Source organism: Lygodium microphyllum, chromosome 15 (assembly GCF_053477565.2).
Source record: "Lygodium microphyllum isolate KBCC chromosome 15, Lygodium_microphyllum_v1.1.10, whole genome shotgun sequence".
Lineage (NCBI taxonomy): Eukaryota > Viridiplantae > Streptophyta > Polypodiopsida > Schizaeales > Lygodiaceae > Lygodium > Lygodium microphyllum.
Genome location: NC_141149.1, coordinates 99,514,332 through 99,538,312, shown reverse-complemented (window position 1 = coordinate 99,538,312; position 23,981 = coordinate 99,514,332). Strand labels below are relative to the sequence as shown.

The 23,981-nt window shown below is 45.4% G+C and overlaps 1 protein-coding gene across 11 annotated transcripts in view; it reads left to right on the top strand.

The window, feature by feature from the left end:
* Positions 1 to 23,981, top strand: part of XRCC2 (homolog of X-ray repair cross complementing 2 (XRCC2)) — a 145,738-nt gene that overhangs the window by 102,058 nt on the left and 19,699 nt on the right. For 7 of the 11 annotated variants that reach the window (XR_015693359.1, XM_087694459.1, XM_087694464.1 and 4 more), the window contains 3 exons: positions 18,167 to 18,292; positions 18,756 to 18,885; positions 19,004 to 19,049. Coding sequence is in view for 10 of the 11 variants with exons in the window: in XM_087694459.1 (XP_087550585.1) it covers positions 18,167 to 18,292; positions 18,756 to 18,885; positions 19,004 to 19,049 (302 nt within the window). In the remaining variant the exon portion in view is untranslated. Of the gene's footprint in view, positions 1 to 18,166; positions 18,293 to 18,591; positions 18,659 to 18,755; positions 18,886 to 19,003; positions 19,050 to 23,981 lie in introns of those variants that run through there. The other 4 variants (XM_087694460.1, XM_087694467.1, XM_087694466.1 and 1 more) reach the window with 4 other exon arrangements.

The window sequence follows — 23,981 nt, the reverse complement described above, 5'->3', positions numbered from 1 at the left end:
CTAGTCATGAAATCAAAGTTGTTTGGGGCTTTAAGGTAATCCCAAATGCCCTCCTAGAGCTCTCGAGGAGTACAATGCTAGTTAGTATAAAATGTGGCACGAGGGTTGTTTTAATGCTTTCCCAAGCAATCATCAATATCTCTTGCATATCTTGTAGAAAGTCGACCATGGACTACATTTTCACCCCCTTGAGCTTGATGACAATCGATGGTTTCAGGTCATAATCGTGCATAAGCATAAACGGACTATAACCAGTAGCTGAATGCTTAGGATTATTATAAGCAAAAGTCAATTTGAGAAAGATAATGCTTCCAATCAAATTGTCTATGGGAGACATGCATGTAGCATATCCTCCATGGTTTGATTTGTCCACTCGGTTTGTTCATTGGTCTTAGGATGCTTTGAGGATGACATAGATATATATTTAGTTTCCAATTTTGGAAAACTTGTGTGCTAGAAACGGTCAGTGAGCTTAGGATGCACTGACTATTTCATTAGTAAACCAGAGTCTATAAAGATGTTCAATAAAGAGACTAGTCAACATGTGGCTTTTTTACAATCGTCTTTGTAGAAATGACGGTTCATTTTCGTCAATGGGTTAACCACAACCTAGATTGCATCGTGACCTCGATTCATATGGGGTAATCCTACCACAAAATCTATAGGAATGCTATTCCACTTTCTGTGAGGAATTTGTAAAGGATTCCTGTTTATTTGTGCCATTTAGCTGTGGGCACTCATGCATATAAGACTCAATCATAGTTGTAACACATTGAGGTCATAATACAACCTAGATTGTGTCATGATCTCGATTCATAGGGGGTAATTTTACTACAAAATCCACAGAAATGCAACTCCACTTTCTATTAGGAATTTGTAAAGGATTCTTGCTTGTTTGTGCCATTTAGCTTTATTAAGCTAACATTGTGGACACATGCATATGAGACTCAATCATAGTTATAACAAATTGAGAGTATGACACAACCTAGATTGCATCATGACCAGGTGCGTGCGCGAGCAGCCATTGCTGGCCCAGAGGACAGACGCTCTGAGTTCTCTTTCTGCACCTCAGCAGCTTTTTGGGCGCGGAAGGGGGACACGATGTGCAGGGAGTTTTTTCACGTGCACCAGCCTCGCACCTCAGGAGAGCAGATACGCAGCCTCCGAGATCAGTATGGGAGGATCCGTTTTAGCCCAGACGAGGTGATGGAGATTGCCACCGACTACTATAGTCGCCTCTTCCAGCAGGAGATAGCCTCAGCTAGAGGACAATGATATAGACAGTAGGTCTGGGATAACATCCCCTCCCTCGTCTCAGAGGAGATGGGACGCTCCCTCCTAGCCCCCTTCACAAAGAAGAAACTAGAGGAGGCTTTCCATACACAAGACGGGCAGAAATGCTCGGGAGAGGATGGCCTCTCTAAGGCTTTCTTCACTACCTTTTGGGAAGTGGTGGACCCCCTATTGTTGGCCTTTCAGGAGATTTTCACTTCATGACAGATGCTAGGGTGTCTATCGGCAGGCCTTATCAGTCTTCTCCCCAAAGGGGGTGACCGGTTGGAGCTTTCCCAGTGGAGACCGATCACCTTACTGTTAGTGGCCTATAAGGCACTGGTAAAGATGATTGGTAGGCGACTACGCCCCTTGCTTCCAGACATCATCCATGACACACAGATAGGCTTTGTCCAGGATAGGAGCATCCTGGACAATGTATTCACCTTCTTTGAGGCGACAAAGTGAGCCCAGTACAGTGGGCAGAGACTGGCCGTACTAGTGGATTTTGAGAAATCCTATGACAGGGTGGATTGGGATTTCCTAGAGGGCACCATGGTGAGGTTGGGTTTTCCCCAGGCTTGGATTTCCGGGATCTTCACACTTTACAGATCGGCCACCAGCAAGATTCTCATAGGAGGAAGGCGAGGGGAGGAGTTTCGGCTAGAGAGATCAGTCTGACAGGGCTGCCCCCTAGCCCCGTACCTATTCCTTCTCTTTGTAGAGGCGATGTCTCATTTCCTCTGGTTACGTGTGAGCGGTTTACGTGGCCTTTGACTTCCAGTAAGAGAGGAGACCATGTTGTTAGACTCAGAGTATGCAGATGATACAATGCTCTACATAGAGGATGTTAACCGTCAAACGAATAAGGTGGAAAATCTGGAAAATCTAAAGCAGAAGACAAAGGCCAATGTAAAAGTGAAACGGAAGACGAAGGCGCACCAATAAAAATATGGAATCACAAGAAGTGCAGAAAAGTCTTAAATAATGGAAAAAGGCGCACAAGAAAAAGCGCAAGTCAATACTTTTGTAAAAGAGCGCAAGTACATCATGGTTTAATTTTAAGAGCGCCGGGCTCTTACCCGTGCAATTTGTAAAGGTAGATGGGCGGTAGGAAGGAAGCTAGGAAGATAGAAGGACAATGGAAAAAATGGCCTAGGCCACGACGGGCCATGTAAAAAAGAGGATAAGGGGACGACCGCCCAAAAGGGATTTAGGGTTTTGTATATAAAGTTGAAAAGTGAATGAGAAGCTCATTCTTGTGTGTGGCCAAAAGTGGCTCTCCTCTTCTTTTTCTTCTTCTTGTTCTTGCTTGCTTGAGCTTGTGCTTGAGAGAGGGAGTGTGAGAGTGTGAGGGAGTGAGTGTGTGAGGGTGAGGGACCAGGGAGGAGAAGCTCTCCATCTTCTCCTCTCTTCTTCTCTTCTCTTCTTTTCTTTTGTCTTGCTCGTGGCGATGGAGCTTGAAGCGTGGAGCTTGAGGATGGAGCTTGCTTGAAGCTTGTACTTGGATTATGGAGCTACCGGAGTGTGGGGGAGAGGAGGTAACTCGATCGGCATGGAGGTAAGCTCACTACACCCGTAGATATGAATGACGCGTCGGCTATGTGAGAGGTAGCCATTAGTGCTCGGCTTGGAACGCTTGAAACAATAAGCGGTCCGTGGGTCTTGGCGGTTGAGCGAGAGCTTCCACATTTTGGTTCCGTTGCCGGGACCAACGGATTCAAGCCTTGAGCACTTGCGTGCTTCGAATTGAGCATCGAAGTAAGGGTTTTTCCTGAACCGGTGCTTGAGGTAGATAGGTAGGAAGCGAGGGAGTTTGAAGAGGTATTTGATCTCCTTAGCAAGTAGGTTTTTGGTTTTTGGACTTGGAAAAGCATGATGGAGTAGTGTAGATATTTTCCTTATGGTTTTTTCTTGCATTTAGGAAGAATAGGAGCAAAATATTGGAGCAAACAGTAGGGTTTTCTATTGATGTATAACAGGTTGAAACATGGAAAAGAAGGGTATAAAATGAAATTTTGGGTTAAATGTTGATGAAGGGAGTAAGACTAAGGTCAGTGCAGGTCTGGGCAGGGTGATAAGGGGCTAGGAGTGGCAAGAAAGGCCACATTTTGCATTGCAGGGTTTGAGGAGAGTAGGAGAGAGGGAGAAAGCTTCATCGCGTGAATCCGCTTCTATCTGGCCATCTAGGAGTTATTTGCCCAGCCCAGGTAATTCCACACCTTCCCCTACATGAGTAGGTTGGATCTGGAGGTGCTCGACCAGTAGGAAGGCCTCCATCGCTTGGTGCGATGAATTTTTTGAAGGTTGGCGAAAAAACGCGTCGCTCTCGGCCCGTCCGAGTGACGGCGATTCTGGGCCAAGTCCCAGAATCGACTCTCGGACCAGTTGGCCATCGGCCCTTGGACCATTCGGCCGTTCGGCCCACCACACTTGGACGCCTTTCACTCAGCCCGTCTGAGTGAAGCATTCAGATCAACTTGCTATTCGGCCCTCGGTCGTGCCGACTCGGCCCCAGACGAGTTGACATTCGGCTGGGCCGAATTCACCACTCGCCCCGCTTGACTTGGCCCTTGGCCCACTCGGCCATTCGGCCCTCGGACGGGCCGAATCGGGCATTCAGCCCCTACAATTCGAACCTGTTGGGCCGAATTTGGATTTGTCCAAACTTTAACTTGTTGACCTTGAAACTAACCGAGAGACCATATAGAGCCGAACCCATATCATAGATCGATCACTAGGCTGAAATTTAGAGCCGTGACAGGTCCTCCAAATTAGACCCTAGTGTAGTAATGGCTCTACACGAGCATGGATTCTTACTTACAAACGAGCAACCAAAAGCGCATACCCGAACAGAGACAAACAGAGACCCTAGAACCTCAATGGGCCAATCTAGCCAACAAGGGCAAAAAGGCCACATTGCAAAAACACGTACGTGTTGCATTCGGACTGCATCTAGTCTAAGCGGAAATCAACAACATCAAGCTACAACTCCGAGGATGACTAGATATGACAGTCCTGACGATAGATGCATCTTGAATAGCACTGCACAGACGATCCAAGATATTAGTGGAGAATCCACATCTGGTCGTGCAGTTGGGGACCCAAGGGCATTTGTTAGAAGGCTTAAATTTATAAGCGAAGACCCGGAAGATGAAGACGTAGTACCGTCTGCTTATCTCAGGGTCAAACTCACTGCGAAAAAGAGAACACAATATCGATGCTCTGATTGATGAAGGAGCATATTTTAATATCTTGACCTATGAAGCATGGACCCTACTAGGCCAACTAGAGCTCATACCGACTAATGCAACTCTGAGCCCTTACAGGGGATACCTACAAGCACTCATCGAGAAGTGTAAAATCCTTGCGACAATTGAAACTGAAAGCTTGCCTATCCTATTTCATGTTCCTCCAAATAGTGCTAATTGCGGGAAGGAAACCCTCCTAGGAAGACCCTTCAAAAGGGCGACCAAGTGTGAGGCCGACTATGTAGCATAGAGGATACACCTGACACTACCGGGTGTGCGGATAGTCACAACCTTTAGCAAGGGTGACCTCATCGAACCTCGAGGGAAAGGCAAGGAAGTTGTTGACATAACAGTCAAGCCTACTAACGAGAGCAAGGACTTGTTGGAAGAGTTGATACAAGCACAGGTCGAACAATGAGAACCAGTGAGTGAGGCTATGCCTGAAACAAGAAGGTCAGGAGACAATGCCAAGGACAGGTTTTGAACTTACAAATATCATAGAAGACCTCAAAAGAAGCCCAAGCCTTATAGACGAAGGCATTGATGGAGGGTCAGCACAACGCCGCGATGGATATCCAAAGCGTTGCTACGTGCTCAAGGGTATTACGCAGGTAACCGATGGATTTGGGTGCCAAAACCCCCTGCTAAACTCCCTCTGTTGATTGAAGGCCAAATCATATCAAGAGCAAAGAAGAGTAGGAGGAGATTTAAATGAAAAACCAAGTCTCGAGTCAAAAACATTGGAGTGACCGAGCCCCTCACGGTCGAAATCAAGAAACCAAACGGGACTAATCGGAGGGTAGATCCTCAGCCTAGCGTGCTTGACAAGCAGATATCAGATGTAATTGTTGAGGATACGCAAAAGCCACAGTACCCAAGGAGCCTTTGATTCCCCAAGAGGATAGCAGGCATCATAGGCACAACATTGCTCATGGCAAGGTTTAATGCTCAACAAAGCAAATGGTAAAATCATCTAACAGCCACGAGCAAATCTTCTAGCCAGAGCCACTTAAGAGTTCCAAGTCTCCTACACCCTCTTTCCCTAAACAGACACAGGAAGCACAACAATAGTCATCAAGTGCAGCTGCTCAATCCCAATCTCTATCTCCATCTAAGCTTCCAAATGTCCAAGAGGTGGGACATGATACCATCCGTAGCTCTCGGCCCAAGGATATGCCTGTGCAACCTGCAACCCCTGCACTACCATTTGGCCAACAGACACTAGACTCTTTATAATTGATGGCACATGTAATACATCTGTCAGACTCTTTATCTGGCAACAAAAGACACGACCACTTCTGATCGCCCTAGGGACTTGACACCGCAATCCACCAAGAGTAGCCAGCCTGCTGGACTAGCCGCTACTACTTCCAATCAGGGATCACAGCAGTCACAACCCTTGGCCGTGACAAGAACCCTTGCGAAACGTGTCCTTAGCAGTTCACCTGTGGAGGAGGTGCTGCAACCAGCATCCTTGACAACTTCAGCACTTCTAAAGCACCTAAAGCCTAGGCTTGAGGAGAAACCTCTCAAAGATGTGGCCAAGGAGATGGCGCATCTGACCAATCAACCTAGCAAGGCTGTCCAGCAGGTTGCAGCTACGTCCCATGGGGACACACTAGAGAAGGGTAAAGGTGAGGCCCAACCAAGCACATCGACTGACCTAGTTCAGGGTCCTGAGTCATTAAGTTATGCACCTTCACTGACCAAGAAAAAGAGGAGAAAACAACGAAAACAACAGCAGTTACAGGTGGTTGTGGACCCCAAGAACATTGAGATTAAGAGCGTTGGAGAGCTGAGGAATAAAGCATCGAGTCCATCCACCAATGAACCCATTGATGTCTCTCCTAATAGCAGTGAAATCTCAGACACATCCGTGTGTTCTGAAAAATCAAAGCAGCCGTTACCATCAACGGTTTCTTGCAACACTCAATCCACCGACGACAGAACTCACATTGACCAATCAAGAGTAGATACAACACTGTCACAACAAGGTGACAGATCTATACCAGTCACATCCGAGGAGAACCATGACAAAATAGCAGCAAAATCTCGGGAAAAATGCACAAACCCTGAGAGCATAAGCAATCCTAGCATTGACCAATCTTGCTCATCTAGGTCTGAGCCCCCAACTATGCTAAAGCCTAGGGAAACTCCTAGAACCTTGCATGAGATAGTAACTGAGCAAGCCCTCGTTGAACATAGCAGTGTCGCAGAATACTTAACCGAGTTGGATGCTAAACTCAGGGTATTCGCACGTGTCTACGCCCTTGCAGACATGGGCACATTTCCTAAGGAGCAGCTTGAAGAATACTTGCCATTTCCCCTATCCTGGGAAGAGCAAGAACATCTTGACGAGCACTATGACAGGCTCTTGCATGAACGCATGCGACTCACCTTTGACGAGGAAGCCGACAAACTACGCTTAACTGTAACATTCAATGATGTGCTGTGCCAACCAAATCTCTTGGAGATAGAGCAACTAAAGCGACAATCAGAGAGTCGAAGTCAATTTGAAAAACGTTTGTTTTGAAAACCGTGTTGCGATGGCCGAACTAGGAGCCTAAATTATGACAGTCTCAGAGGAGCGATTGGCCAAATGGCGGTCTCAAAGAGACCCAACCTATGTGGCACCAACTTCCTTTCAAGTGCTGACTACCATTCGAGGTACGGACTTGGTTGGAACTAGCCAAGAGAACTCTTTGGCTGATAAGGTTCTCACTGAGGAAGAGTTACATGTTGCCAGTAGACTCGGACAAGGTACCATGCTACTCGATGTTGCAAGATATCTATCGTTATTGAGTAAGCTGCCATGAGTACTTGATGCATGTGCCACACTCCAGTACAATCCGGAGTTCTACAATTGGTTTTTATCCTCCTGAAGTGACATGGATTCATAAATATATACATAAATAAGCAATGAATTTTGTGACCCTGTATAGATACTATCGACATACACAAGCAAAGATAGTCAAGCGTAGGGAGAAGAGTTAGGTTTGACAGGCTGAGCTCCTCAGGTCCTCTCACCACACATTTAGAAGTCATGTGACCATTCCCGCCTCCAGGTGGAGGGCATGCAACCCTCATTACTGCCATAGGAAGCCCTGACCAACATCTCTGATGGTGTAGACGGGGCACCGTCCCTTTCTATACACCTTTCCCTTTCCGGTCTATCCTTCCGGGGGTGAGCCCTGCCCCACTCCATGACAACCAGTCCACGCAACTTAGCATAAGCCAAGATCTGCTAATGGCTGGAGGCAAAACGAACATCATCACAGGGGTCGTCCCTTTACAACAAATACTGCATGCCTCGCCTCACCTCTCGTCATATGCGTTAGATAACCCACTGTATAATCCCTTCCATGTAAATAGTTTTATCCTGCTTCAGGGTCTAATCCTTGGTTCACATTTTGCAGATCCCCCTACTACGGTAGCAATCATGGACCACATAGTGCAGTTGGCATGCAAGGAAGCTCTCCGCCGTCGGAGAGAGTATTAGGCACTAGCGCCCCCACCAGAACGCTATGCGCCTACTCTAAAGAGGTATGCGCCGAAAAGAGGCCCCATACAACACCGCTAGGACGTAGGCCAAAAAATCCCCAGGCCAGTGGAATAGAAGCTCAAGGGAGTACACGGCGCGTGGCAACACCAGTCGTGCGGGCCCTCACCAGACGCTCGAGCACCAGGTGCTCGAAAGAGGAGAGGGCAACTCCAGACAAGCAGGAATTTGATGAATTGTTCAAAAGCATTCCGAAAACAGTTGCGGCTAGGGACTACACCATTCAGGTCTCGGCCGACATCTTCCCCGCCCAGCCTCACAGGAGCCCCTCACCAGCAGAGCCTCAGTCGTCCGACCACCCGGACTCGCCTGGCTTCGTACAAATAGAGTAGCCCCATGTTGTATAAAAGGCTTATCAAATGCTACTTGGCCATGACTTTTTATCTCTAAATGGTTAAGTGCTGACAGGTTCCCAATTGTACAAACTTTTCATATCTGCGTTTAATATGTTTCACGGCTTTAGCAAAAGGAAAAGATAATCAAGCATAGGGATAAGTATCTAAGTCAACACCATGGAATTCAGATAAGTGATGTCTCCTTGCATTGCACTGGTTTATTATAGTTGCGGCCTGTGCCGTGCATGTACTCTCATGAAGTGACAAGTGGATGCAGGATGACACAGGTCTTTGTGCGAAAGTGTTCAATACCTAAGACACCGCAAGACCACCAACCCCACGAAGAGCCGTGATAAAGCCACGCAGGCGAAAGCGAAAATCACGCTTGTGGATCACCCACATCGCATGGCCCAAAGCATGATCATAACCACTTTCTCTTTCTGGGTTACACTCTACACTGGGCACTTACGACAGCTCTTACCTCCATTGTACCAACATCGCACGTTCCAAAGAGGGTTGCAAAATCTCAAGTGTATCTCCCTATCTCAACAACTGCTTCTCTAACAACGAGGCTAAGACACCATCATCGTTGTAATATCCATTTCGTGAGCCTTCGAAGCTTGACATTTTCCAACCCATTGAAAGGCTGATAGCCTCAACATATTGCAATGGTTGTACTCAGGCCAGTCCAAAAAAAAAAGAAAAAAGAAAGGAAGAAAAAAAAAAGAATATGAAAAAGAAAAGAAAAGAAAACGGAAAAGGAAAAAAGAAAAGAAAAGAAAAGAAAAGAACGAAAAGATAAGAAGCACCCACGATCATAGCCCAGTACCTAGGGGTCCTCAAAATAGGTACGTCTAGTGACCTTGGTCGGCTGGCTCCGTCCCTAGTCCCCTAGCCCTTTAGCATCACCCACAATTGTTCAGGGCACATCAAGGGCAGGACATACCTAGGAAGCTTGTCTCGCCTATGGTTAGACTTGTCACCCTGACCCATTCGCACGATTCCCTCTTGCACTCTGCCTTAATACCATTGCAATCAATCGTGGTAAGCACCGCACGAATGGCCATGAAAAGTACCCCGTCCTCATTACGCAGGTCCAATAGCTACCAGCTACTGAAAGTGCAGTGCCCCTGTGTTCAATTATGCTACGTCGTGCAGTCACAACGTAAAGAATGTCTCATACACCTTCACGTGCACTTCTTCTCAACATGGACAACTTTGCTTCACCCACACGTTACGAGAAACCAGCCCGCAGTCTTCTAACTACGTAATATCTAAGTATGCATGAGTACTCACATAATATCTGCACCGAAATATATACACAGTTTGGGTCCTCAAGTGCAGGACAATACTCTCAGCTTGCTTAGAGTTCGATCTGTCTCCCAAACTAATTGAACTATGTCTTGTGCACGATAAAGAATACTAGCACTACCCCTAGGGAGAGACCACATATGAGAGGTTTTCAATTGCAGGTATTGAAGACTCCAACGAAAGTCTTGTTCACCCTTCATCGACACTCACCTCTGAATTCTTATCCTTTATCATCCTGCAAGCCTGCCAAGAATCGTCATGTGCAGAATCCCCAACAAACCAACACTTATGCTGGCCATCAGTGAAATCCCCAACAGAGAACAGCCCTACCACTAACTCCAACAACCCTACCACCAGCCACCTAGGCCACCAATGTGCCCCCAATGACCTTCCTCCACACCACCACCAACACTCCTCACCGGCAACCACCGATGTCCCTTCCACCCACATCTTCAGTGTAGGCTAAAGTCTGCTACCTACGACGGTGAGTGCCATGGGACTGGCACTCGTCTAAAAGTAAAACAGAAGACGAAGACGCGCCAAGAAAAATATGGGAGCACAAGAAGTGCAGAAAAGTCCTAGATAAAGAAAAAAGGCACACAAGAAAAAGCGCAAGTCAATACTTTGTAAAAGAGCACAAGTGCATCATGGTTTAATTTTAAGAGTGCCGGGCTCTCACCCGTGCAATTTGTAAAGGTAGATGGGCGGTAGGAAGGAAGCTAGGAAGATAGGACAATGGAAAAAAGGGCCTAGGCTACGGCTGGCCATGTAAAAAAGGGGATAAGGGGACAACTGCCCAAAACGGATTTAGGGTTTTATATATAAAGTTGAAAAGTGAATGAGAAGCTCATTCTTGTGTGTGGCTAAAAGTGGCTCTCTTCTTCTTCTTCTTCTTCTTCTTCTTCTTCTTGCTTGCTTGAGCTTGTGCTTGAGAGAGGGAGTGTGAGAGTGTGAGGGAGTGAGTGTGTGAGGGTGAGGGACCGGGGAGGAGAAGCTCTCCATCTTCTCCTTTGTTCTTCTCTTCTCTTCTTTTGCTCGTGGCGATGGAGCTTGTAGCGTGGAGCTTGAGGATGAAGCTTGCTTGAAGCTTGCACTTGGATCGTGGAGCTACCGGAGTGCGCGGGAGAGGAGGTAACTCGATCGGCATGGAGGTAAGCTCACTACACCCGTAGATATGAATGGTGCATCGGCTATGTGAGAGGTAGCCATTAGTGCTCGGCTTGGAACGCTTGAAACAATAAGCGGTCGGTGGGTCTTGGCGGTTGAGCAAGAGCTCCCACAGAGGACGATGAGTTCATGCTGAAGAGAGTGAGGTTGGCTCTTGAGGTGTTCTGTTCTACAGTGGGAGCGAAAATCAATTGGGGAAAGTCGGTTGGTTTCCTCACAAACCCGGACTCTAGCACGGAGTGGGGCGTCTACCTGGGATTTAGATGGGTGAGCAGAGGACAGACCGTCCGATACCTAGGGTTCCAGGTGGGACTCGACATCACTCCCGCCCAGCAGTTTCTTCTATTCAAAGAAAGGTGACCTACTGGAGCACGGCTCGCCTCTCACTAGCCGGCCGAGCCCTGGTAGTTAACCAGGTTCTCCTAGCGACGGCCTGATACATCGCCTCGTGTTGGTGCTTCTCCTCCTCCTGCGTAGTGCAGCTTCGTTGCCTAGTGCGGAATTTCCTTTGGTCCGCGTCAGACGGACCTAGGGATTCTAGGGCCAAGGTGGCGTGGGTGACCATTATACGACATCGGTCAGAGGGAGGGCTTGGGATCATAGACCCAGAGTATCAGAGTATGGCCCTCCTGGGCAAGCTAGTTGTCCGCGGCCTCACATCGGGAGGGTAGACTTGGAAGGTCCTATTGCAGGAGGGTCTTTAGGACTGTAGAACAAGGCTTGGCGGTGAGTGGAGGCCGTCCCTGAGATGGATCTTCACGTCAGCCTAGATCACACCCCCTAGATCACCTTTCCTACGCAGCTTGCTCCGTGTGTGGCAGGGCCTCCGTAAGGCCCTTATCCAGAGCCCTCCAAGCTGCCAGGAGGAGATAGACCGTCAGCCGGTGATTTGGAACCCCCAGGTCAGGGACTGGGAAGGGCCACAGATTGGCGAGTGCACCTACATCCAGTGGGCTGGTTGGAAGGCTGGCCCGGCTCGTACCATCAGGACATGGCGGGAGGTGTACAGGATGGCGGACAAGAAGGTGCTGAAGCAAGCATCAGGCTGCCAGCGAGGAGTGGAGCTGAGGAGAAGGAAGATAGATGCAGCGATACCTCAGGAGTGGCTTGCTCCCCCGATCCCAGAGCCGATAGAGCCCGAGGAGGTATAGGCCGCTAGGTTTTCACCAGCAGGCATCCCCCTATAGGTGGCAGGAAGAGTGGGTGGCGCTCCACCTAGGACCTTTTTCACAGTGCAGGAGGGGGGGTGTCTGGCTCTTGACAGAGGGCAGCAGGATAAGGGGATAGCTGTCCTTTCATGGAAGAGGATCCGGGTGTTTGGCCTTCAGAGGAAGACATGGCAGCTGGACCCTTTGGTCTTTTGGCAGGAGCTCAGGGAGTGACGCCTCTGGATGTGGAAAGGAAGGCCACTTGAGGAATTGGAGTGGCATTCGGGAGAGTGGCTTTGGCCGGCCACTGGGGTCGCCAAGAAGCCATCGAGGTTCTTGGAGTACACTGCCTGGATTGACAGACACATGCTGATGCAGGAGGACATGGATTGGGCGCCGTCACGTAGCAGGCACTGGGCGGAGCACAGTATCACGGAGCCGTTCTGACAGACCTTCTGGCGCCGCATATGGGACAGCTGGAGGTCGAGGAGGGTATCGTACTTTTTATGGCTGGTGGCACATGGAGGCTTGGCGGTGGGAAGCTAGCTTGCCCAGATGCAGGAGGGAGTTTATAAGTGCTGCACACAGCAGTCGATTGAGACCCCAAAGCACTGCCTTTGGTCGTGAAGCGGCATAGCTCTATGGGAAATCATAGGGAGTCTTACTAGTTGGCATATTTGGAAGGCGCACTGTCAAGTGGCTTTCGGCGGAGAGAGACTTTCAGTACAAGCGACCCTAGTGGAGCTTTGGACCTCCATCATCCATTCTCTTTGAGGCCGATGGGATCAGGTGCAGGGCGAGTCTAGGGCTCGTCAGGAGCTCCAAGGTCATTTCATGCGCACTTGGGGTGGCCAGGACTTGTTCATCGTGATGCAGGCAGGCAATCCCAGATGGCGATACACCCCCCCTCCATGGCTTCTTGACCCTATCCCCCCCAGACCGCCTTGAGAGGCTTGTATATATGATGTATCTGTGACTTTCGCCAGCTCCAGCTTGGTTTGTTGAGCATGAGCACTTCTTTGTATTCAGGTTTTTTTCTGAAGTAATATAATTAGCCACACTTTATTTGCAAAAAAAAGATTGCGTCATGACCTCAATTCATACGGGGTAATTCTACTACAAAATCCACAGAAATGCTACTCCACTCTCTATTAGAAATTTATAAAAGATTCTTGCTTGTTTGTGTCATTTAGCTTTATTAAGTTGATATTGTAGGCACTCACGCACATAAGACTCAACCATAGCCATAATGTGTGGGAAATAAAAGTAGCGAGTAACTTAGGCCAAAGTTTGTGTATGCTAGGGTGCCCAATGCTCGATGCACATGACACTCTTATAAAATTTTCTTGCGAATACACATACTTTGCTTTGCTTAAAAACCAATTTATTATGAATGGAATGCTTTTCTACCATCTTTCAAAGCTTATTGCAAATCATTCATAATCGTCGTTTGGAATTTGTGGGAGTATTAGTCAATCCAAAAGGTAGGACCAAAATTTGATAGTGTCTATATCTGAAATACATTTACCGAAACATTCTTTGAAGCTATCCATATCTAATGGTAATTGGATCTAAGATGGATCTTGGTGAAATGTCGCACATCACAAAGTTGATCTATAAGGTCATCCATTTGATGTACTTGTTCTCGATGGTCAGCTTATTGAGACATTATAATCAACACAAAAGTGCATCGCGCCATCCTTATTTTTAGTGAGAAGGACAGGTGTATCCCATGGAGATTTACTCAATTACTCTTAGTAAGGTAATCATGAATTTTTCTACCTATCTCGTCCTCATCTTTCTAAACCTTCAAGGTTATTGAGAGACAAAATGGCTACTGGGCAATGTCTTGATTCTATGGTCTAATGTACCATGAGATGATAGAAGTCTGTTAGGCAATTCAAATGGAAAGACATCAGTATACTTGTATAGAATTGGATCCAAATATTTACTCACATTTGAATTTACATCAATATTATTGTTAAAAGAAATTGAATTACATTGCAAATCAATGATTGAAATTTTTCAATGAAACAAACATAAATAACAATATCTAGATAAGAAAAACATCTACTAAATTTTAAATTTGATATCACATATACATTAGTTTCTGTGATCTCGGAGGGTAAACAATCCTTGATTACATGATAGCGACCATCAAGTTTAAAAGATAGGACATGACTTTTTAAGCTCATGGTATTACCAAATCGAAAGATCTAATTTTAGTAACATTTGGTCCCAACGATCGACAATTACTAGTAGGATCCTCCACATAATGGAGATGATATGCTTGGTTAGTGGGTACTGTTTGGAGCTTTAATGTTTGCACCAACTAATAAGAAAGACAATTGTAAGTAGAACCATTATCAAATAAGAATGTAACTTCTTAGCCATTAATACGCTTGGTGACCTTTAAAAGATCATGTAGGCCAGATACAACTTTATTTATGGCGTGACCATTGCAACTACTCACATTAACAAAACAATCTTTTGATAAAAATGTAGAAGAAATACTTGAGCTTGTATAGTATTAATCAAAGCCTTAAAAGTAGACTTTGCCTTCTTATTCTAGAGACACTTTGTATCACCTTGAAAGTACCCCACTTGATGACAGGCAAAGCAATGACCCTTTGAGCAATCCTCGCTATGAGTTACTTTGCGTTTGCTATCCTTTTTCTTGCTCAACTCTAAAGGTGACTGATGAGTTGTTGGGATAGAAGGTTTCTTTGCTTGAGGGTTAAGATAGCTCGATGAGAATCATTGGTTGGCTGGCTGCCCCTACTTGCAGCCAAAGTATTATCAAAACTTTTAGCATACTTGTAGATGTCCTATAGGGAGTGTAACCAATTGGGGAGCACCTTGCTTCAATATTTTAATCTCAATCCGAAAAGATATCACATTTAGAGCAACGTTTGAGGATAATCCAAAGCTTTTGTTTTGTGAAGGAAATCTTTGAATTCTTGTGATCATGTGTCCAAGCTCTTCTTTCCCATGTTGAGCTCAAACAATTTACGGAAATTTTCAGTTAGATCATTGGTTATGAAACACTTCCGAAAAATGGATTGAAAATCTACCCATGTTGCCGTCTTGGGGTGTAGGCTTGCCCACCAAGCATACACCTTCCCTTATAACATGACGTGTATACTAAGCATTATCAAACTAACACAAATGAAAATAAGTTGTCCATTTGGCCAACCATGAGCTGATGTTTGTATCGTCACATTCCTTCTTTCCCCGTTTAAAGGGATCATGTTGGAATTGAAACGGCAATGTTCTTATGGTTGTGAGCACAAATGTAAAATGAGGAGAGCACGTCCAGGTCAATTTTCATTGCACGTCTTTGATTTGAGCTTGGAGAATCGCCACTAGTGATGAATCTCTATCAGATTTAATGGAAGAAGACGCTTTGGGATGTTGCTTGTGCGTGTGTTCGGGCTCAGGAGAAGTCGGGAGGGGGAGTATCACAAGGAGAGACTCTATGGGAAGTCATGGTGTTGATAAGAGAAAGGAGCATGGAGAATGTAGAAAGTTTTGAAAGATAGAGAGATGTGAGAGTTTAGAGGTTAAAGAGTGTGAGAGAGAAGAGCAAAGTATAACAAAGGTAATGTGCATTTAATTTAGAATTGGGCTTTTTTCTTGTGGGACAAGTAGGGGGCAACTTTCATATTTCAAAGAATTAGGAAAAGATAGATAAACGAGACAAGTACTCTATCTTAATGGACTGGCTCCATTGTTGCTTTAACCACGCGGGTCACACATTGACCCAAAAGGGGACATGTTCGGGAAAGAAAGGATGAGAAGAAGCATGAAGCATGGCATGTAACCAGTTTGGAGTGCCACACTAGCCCATGGGTGGCACCTTCTGTCTCTCTCTCTCTTTGACATCACTCCTCCTTTCTCTCTCCTTGACAACAGTCTGGCTCACACCCTCATGATTGTCATCAACCAACATCTTACTCTCTTTATCTCAATCTTACTCTCTCTCACCACGATAACCTTCCCATTCTCTCTCTCCTCGACAGTAGAAATGGTTTTTGTCTCCCCGCAACTAATTGTAACATAAACATCAAATGTTAAATCCATTGTCAAGAGAAGAACCTTCGGCATTGCCCCTATAGGTCAGGGTTTCGGCTATTGACGATGGTCTATCATAGCCTCGGAGTTGCAACTTCCTGGGCTCCCTCATCTAAGTACTACCAAAAACCCCCATGCAGACCCATCACCGCAACACAAAAACCGGAGAACGAGTACTAGACAAGAAACATATCTTGTCATACCCACCACCTACAACACGTGCCTCCCGTACATGCCCCTCCTTGTAGCGCCCCATACCACCCTAAACGAGATAAAAGTATACTTGATAGGTGTAAGCCATCACGACTCCATGAGAAAAAATGGTTTTGTGCATGCCATCGGATCTTGTAGATTGAGGCCCTTATACCAATGAAACATCCCCCATAGATCCAACCTATAGACAAGAATGACACAAGCCATATTCACAAATATGAGGGACTAGACATTAGACTCAGCTCCCAGCCATAGAACCAAATGGGCTCACCCTCAATGCTGGGAGCTAGTAGCATTCTGGGTCATAACCACATCCCAAGGGTGGGTGTCCCATACCACCAACCCACACCATCCCAATGTATGGATGTCGGCCAACAGGCCAAGAGTCCAAGAGTGCTGATCACACAATGATGTGTACAATAGGGCATTGAGTCCTTTAAATAGGACTCTGCTGCTCTATCCCTGAAGTGTACTTAGTGCATTTGCATTGAGTCACTTCATAACCATTGTGATCAATGCTACTAGTGCCCATCCAGATGTCCAAGGATGTAACAGCAAGGGTGCCTCATCTTTTCCTTCCCAACAGCAATGCAGGTTTTCTGTTGGATACTCCAAAGGCGATGCGAGTTCTATGTCAGGTGGCTGACATTGAGCAGCCAACCCTCCCTCATAGTTTTACCCCCAACCTGCATGCTGCATCTGGAGGTGGTGTGAACCCATTTGGTGATCTTGCTGACAATGTTACTCTGTGATAATGGCAGAGTTGTTCTTTTTGTTCCCTAAGAGGACAGACTTTGCATTGCTTGGTTGTCCTGTACGAGAATTTGATGGACACTGCTTGAGGGTTGTTTTGTTGTTTGGTTTAAACAGTACTAGTATATTGACCTCTCCGGCATGGCATGTATGAGTTTGAGAGCACCACCCATTCCCTGTTTCCATTCAGAAGAGTAGCACTAGTGTATCAATTTTTTGTCCATGCCCAGTATTTGCTTCTTCTGATCTACCACCATGTCGGGCAGGAAGATACGATCTTAGTTACTTGTGAACTGACAGTGCTGCAGTTTTGCTCTCACTGATCTCCTGAGTATTCTTTGATGCATCTTGGCACTCATTCAAGCCATCAAAGGTGGCTGTGTTTTTGTGGTTGCTAGCTTATCATTGTAGTGGGCTATTTCCTTACTAATTAAAGGGAATCCCTCATGGCCACCTTGTGAGGGCCAGCTGAGATATGGCACTACTGTTTGAAGGACTGTACAGCAGTTCACCAGAGTGGATTTATATGGCAAGTTCTGTTTTTAGCTACAGTCCACACATGCACCTTCTCATGGGGAACAATTACTTGGCTTGTGGCCTTGTCTGCGATATTATATTGTCCTGTCTTCCTGTGCTTGGGTGTCAGTTATGTATTTCTTCTCTCAAAATCCCATCCACGCCCCCCTCCCCCCAGGCCCTGGGTCAGGGTTATGTTGATTGACTTTGGATCAACAGATAGAGCAGTAGATCCTGGCCACATGGTCTCCTGGCCTCTGTAGAGCATCATGGCATGAATCTGTTCCAGTTTTCATAATGTGAAATTCAGCTTGTAGTGCCAGGAGTCCAGGGTGTTGTTTCTTTGCTTTGCATTTGTCCATTTTCAATGTGTTTTGTTTTCACCCTTAAACTCATTGGAGGTCATGTAGTTGGTTAAAAACATCCAAAAATTTTGTGCTTCCAATGGGTACAAACGTTTGTCACCTTTGAGAAACTTCTCTCTGCTTTGATAAACAAGTTGGACACCTGGGTTTCAGCTGATTAGAACTTTAGCCTGACATTTTATTGCTTCTGGATTGTGTACAGGACAGCTCTCAGCCTGCAGGTGGTTTCTGAAGCTGTTGTGCAAGAGCTTAAACGAATCCTTCAGACTTATCCTGTCCTAATACTGGCAACCAAGTCTTTAATATATAACCTGAACTTTCACCAAAGGTATTATCATACACATTGGATAAATCAAACTTTAATCACTTTATCAGCCTTGCTGTATTCTGTATGATGGGAAACTAGTTACCTCAACGAGACTTGGTTGGATCATGGAAAAATACTTAGTTCCTCTGAAATGTGTTTGGTAAACTAGTGCAAGCCTTTCGGAGAATTTTAAGTGTTGTTTTCAATGTGCAAAACATCCCTTTTCAATGAAAGAAACTGTCGGCATCTAGAGTTTTGGCTCACATGTCTTCAAGTCGATAGATTAGTCGATCTCCTTTTCTTTCCCGTTCTGTAACCAGAAGATTGGATGAAGGTCAAAGGCACCTGACAGCGAATGCAACACCAACTGAGTAGTAGAACAATAATGTATGCTGAATCTTGATGGAATGATAAAAGAACATAAGCTTGCAAAAACTTCTCAACCCTTTATTAGTTGGTGCTGAAAATTAGTGTTGATGTCCAGAAAATTTGTGGAGAGTGCAAAGGATGGATTGCAAAGGGAAGGGACAGAGGGTAACTTGGAAAAATCTGGTGAATGCACTACTTTGAATGATGGAAAAGCTATGAGGGATTTCATGCCGGCAATTTGGCAGGTTAGTATAGCTGATGGCAGCATAGATAGGTGGACTGATGCTAAGCTGAATGATTTTAGTTGCGATTATGTCTTTATGCTTGTCTTTGTGTGCCATGCCTTATCTCTATCTACTGCAGGGATTCGTGACACATCGTTTGATTCTTCAAGGGCCTTTTCAAACAGGTCATGATATTGGCTCTTGAAGTCTTTCTGCTATATTTTTCACTTACAAGTCCAGAACATGAATGTCATGGGTACTTTTTAAAGTAGCAAGAAATTGCAATGGTCCCTTGGTTTTGGAAAAGAATCTCATGCTAGTGGACATAATGGTTTAGATTTAAACCACTATCCTCCCATGATCTGCTGAATCTGTCTGCTCAGTTTTTTGTTATTTGCTACAATTTCTAAATCTATAGAGGTGTGGAACCTGTGACATTGGGTTATGGAGAGGTGCATGAAAGCTCCTGCAATCACGTTCTTAAATAATATTAACTAGTGTTCCACATGTGCTGAACATTAGGCCGCTTTGTGGCAGCTTTGCACTAAGCAAAGTTGCCGTGCAACTTTGCTGAATAATCCATTTCTTCTTTTTCTCTATATTCTTTCCTCTCTCTGTTTCTAATTAGTGTCTTCTCTCTCTCCCTCTCCCCCTCGTAATGGCTTTGTAACTATATCATGGCGTTGCTATCAGAAACACCTATATAGCGAGTAGTAGTGACTTTGAGCCCTGCTTGGTTTCCACTCTACATGTGATTCCCTATACTCGTGATGAACCCTTATATATGCAGCGTCATGAGGGTGTAGTCTTGGGATGTGCCTATGTTGTACCGTTTCTTTCATTGAATAATACAAGAGTATACCTTGCTCTCACATATCGTGTTACCTTTTTGTGCTGTGTTGAGTGAGTGAACGAGTGTAGGTGCATCACACTTGGTATCAAAGCAACTCTTGCTTGGAGTGAAGGAGTGCTTATGGAAGTAGGAGAGGAAATCTAGTGGCCCAAAGAAATTGTGTTGAGATGACCCACGTCGTGACGCCCCACATCGTGTTGCCCCACGTCGCGTTGGCCCTTGTTGCAATGATCCCCGACAGAATGACCTCGATACCAACCAACATTTGAAGGCGTGATGCAGCTTCCCCACGGCATGACCACCATCCAAAGGCGAAACATGGCTTCTCCATGTTGATAACATCAAAAGCCAAGGTGTGGCTTCTCACGACCACATGGAGGACGACAGAGGGAATGCACCCATCCCAACGATGGAAGAGAGGAAGAAGAGCCGAGGGCAAGAATGAAGAGTAGCTCAAGAGGAGAAGGTAGCTGGACTAGAGAGGCAGTTGGAGGGCATGCCAGGCCTATTGGACTCAATCTGGAGGAACATGCAAATGAAGGAGGAAGAAGAGGAAAGGAAAAGAAAACTAGAAGTGAAGCAGGGTTACAGAGAGTGGGTGATGCGACAACAAGAAGAGGAGAAAAGACACAAAGGAGATGGATAGGTTAGCGAGAGAGGAGACTTCTAAGAGAGCTCAAGATACAAGAAAAGACAAGGAGAAGGTAGTTGAAGCAGGTAGCAAGAAGGACACGAAGAAAGACAAAAGACACAACCATAGAGAAGAGGAGGAGATTGACAGTTTAGAAGACGACTATGGCAAGTTCAAAATGGCCCAATCCACCAAGTACAAAGGAGAGAGAAATGGGTTGGTTTTGAAGAAATGCATCGCAAAAGTAGACAGATACTTGAAGTATGCTAGGATCACTGAAGACAAGAAGGGAGAAGTGACAGCCATCTACTTAGAGGAAGACACTACTAGTTGGTACATGCTGAAACATGACCAAGGACACACCATTTTTTCATGGGAAGAACTCCAAGAAGACTCAAAGAGTATTTCATCCCAAAGATGAAAAAATTCAAAGTTAGAGATGAATAGAGAAACCTCAAACAAACATAAGGGAAGTTGAAGGAGTATGTCAGCAAATACAGGCAGCTCAGGCTACTATCCAACATGGATACTGACGCTAAGCTACATGGTTTCCTATTTGGCATGCAAGAATGCACAAGAAGAGATGTGGAGAGATAGGAGCCAGTCAGTTTAGCTGAGGCCATGAGGATGGCTAAAAGATTGGTTGACCTAGAAGGGAGAAGGAAATCCCAAGGGAGTTAGATTAGATTCAACACCAACCTCACCAAAAACTATTGGACCTCGAGACCCAATATCCCTAGAGGCCCATTCCCGGAGGTATGGAGTCAAATCTCAGGCATAATCCTAGCCACGTCACAATCTGCCTTAGTACCAAGAGGAGCAGTTGGCCAATGGGGGAACAACCACTATAGAGCAACTCCGAGTGCATCATATGGGTTTGCGGGATCAAAAACATCATGGTGGAGACCCCAAGGCTCAACCATAGGGATTAGATGTTTCAAGTGCGGGGGGGACCCCACTATTAGAATTAATGCCCCATGGATGACACAGCCTCATCAAGTGGATCTAGAGTTGCAACCACTAGTGCATATGGAGGAGAGAAGCCACAACCCCCGCGCATCTAGGAAATTCCCAATGGAAGTGACGAGAGCCTAGACCATCCAAGGGGGACAATTATTGCTCGTCCCCAATGCATGGCGGCCTGTATAGCAACAGTCCAATACTTATACCTCAAGGGCAGAGTGAGTGAAGGGGATCAAGCCACCATGGTAGACACAAGAGCCACCCACAACTTCATCACCAAAAGGGTCAAAATTGTCTAAGGCTCGAGAAGGGTTAACAATAACTTTTATACAAGGAGAAGCCAAGGAGGTTAAATAGGTCTTTGCAGTGCAAGTAGAAGTAGGGAAATGGAAAGCTAAACTTAACTTCTTAGTCATTCCCATGGACAATTTTGAAGTCATCTTAGGTTTGGAATTCTATGACTAGTATGTTATTGCAATGTTTGGGAAGGGAGTTAATGAGATGATGCTAGATATGCAAGGAGAGGGCGTTAGAGTATCCTGTGAGAGAATGCAATTGCTAGGTAGGATATCAATCAAAGTGCAAATGAAGGAGAACAAGCATGGAGTCTCATGTTAAATGGTGAAACCAGGTGCTAATCAACGAGGAGCACCGACCCAAGCATGGCCTTGCTAGGTTACCCATATTAGACCTCGCATCATGACCTGCAGTGCCAAACAAGTGGAGAAATTAGTAAAGCAGGGGAACATGATGTATTTATGCATGATTTGGCCCATTGAGCAAGAGGTTACCAAGAATCCAAAACTCCCAAGTTGGTAATACAGAAGTGGAAGCAATACTTGAGGAGTTGTAAGGATGTGATGCCAGCAGAACTACCCAAGGGCCTACCACCCAAAAGAGACGTGGACCACAAGATCGAGCTCATGCTAGGGGCAGTCCCATCGGCTAGAGTCCCTTATCGTATGAATCACACTGAACTCATAGAGTTGAAGAAACAATTACATGAATTGGAAGAGTAAGGTTTCATCCGACCCACCGTTCGGTGCCCCAATGCTATTTGTCAAGAAGGATGGGGGACTTCGACTATGTGTAGACTATAGGGCCCTTAATAAGATCACTATACAGGACAAGTATCCCATGCCCTTAGTTGAAGACCTCTTAGAGAGGCTACATGGAGCCAAATACTTCAGCCATGTGGACCTTAGGTCAAGGTACCATCAGATTCGCATAGTAGAAGAAGATATTCCTAAAACAACCTTTTGTACCTGATATGGAAGCTTTGAATGGCTAGTCCTAGGCTTTGGATTGAGTAATGGGTCAGGCACCTTTTGTGGCTTAATGGATGGAGTCTTCCAGCCCGAAATAGATGTCTTCATCATTATCTAAATAGATGATCTCCTAGTGTATAGTAAACTCTAGAGGAATACAAAAGACACACCTAGTTTTTGAGAAGCTGAGACGATACAAACTGTATGCAAAGGCTGAAAAATGTGAGGTGCAGTGAAGGAATTAGAGTTCCTAGGTTTCATTGTAGGTGAGACTCGCATCAAAGTAGACCCCAAGAAAGTAGTAGTAAAGAATTGGCCTGTGTTAAAGACCGTGAAGGAAGTTCGAGAATTCCTAGGCTTCATAGTGTTTTATAGAAGATTTATCAAGGATTTTAGTCTAGTCACCGTACTACTATCCCACCTCACCAAAGGAGATAACAATTTCACATGGGGAAGCGAGCAACAGGCCGTTTTTGAGCTGATGAAGAAATGTATGAGTCAAACCCCTGTCCTCAAAGTACCCAACTTCACAAAGCCCTTCGAGATCTCTACTGATGCATCAAATTATGGCATTGGGGGAGTGTTGGTGCAAGATGGCCACCCCATAGCTTATGAATCCAAGAAGTTCACAAATGTCGAAACCTGATGGAGCACACATGAGAAGGAGATGCTAGTAGTGATTCACTGCCTTAGAAAATGAAAGCATTATGTCCAAGACAAACACATAGTGGTCTTCATAGACAACATATTCCTTAAATATTTCGAGTCCCAACCAAAGTTGTCTGTCAAACAAGCCCGATGGCTCGACTTTCTAGCAGAATTTGACTTGGAGATCAGACACAAGCCAAGTTCCACCAACAAGATAGCGGATGCTCTATTCACAATGTCATGAGGACATGTATTTTTGAAACCTCACTCAACATGTAGATTAATTTTTAATCACATAATTAAGTAAATATTATACATGTGAGGTGCAACTGGGATTAAAGTAAATTTACGAGCTCGGGACCCGAGAAAATCACGGGATGTCAAAGGCAAAAGCTGCTATAAGTTATGCCGCACATGTACTTGGTGGTATTTGGTGCTAGTTGTCGGTCTAGGTCATTCATTTGGCCATAAGTGTTAGTTGGTGACACTAGAGAAGTGGTGTCTAATGGTACCTAACACCAATCTGATAGTCAAAGATGGTGCAAAGACACTCGGGAATGAAAGTTGCCCAGCCAATTTAATTATTGGCGAGTCAGATTATTTTTCACGGCATTGAAATAATTATTAGATTAATTTTCAGTATTTAAAGACTGAAAATTAATATTTAATTATGGATAAGGCTAGAAAAACCATTTGGGAAGGCTACCACTTGTCAAAAATGCCCATGCAAGACTGAAAAACGTCTTTAGAGGCT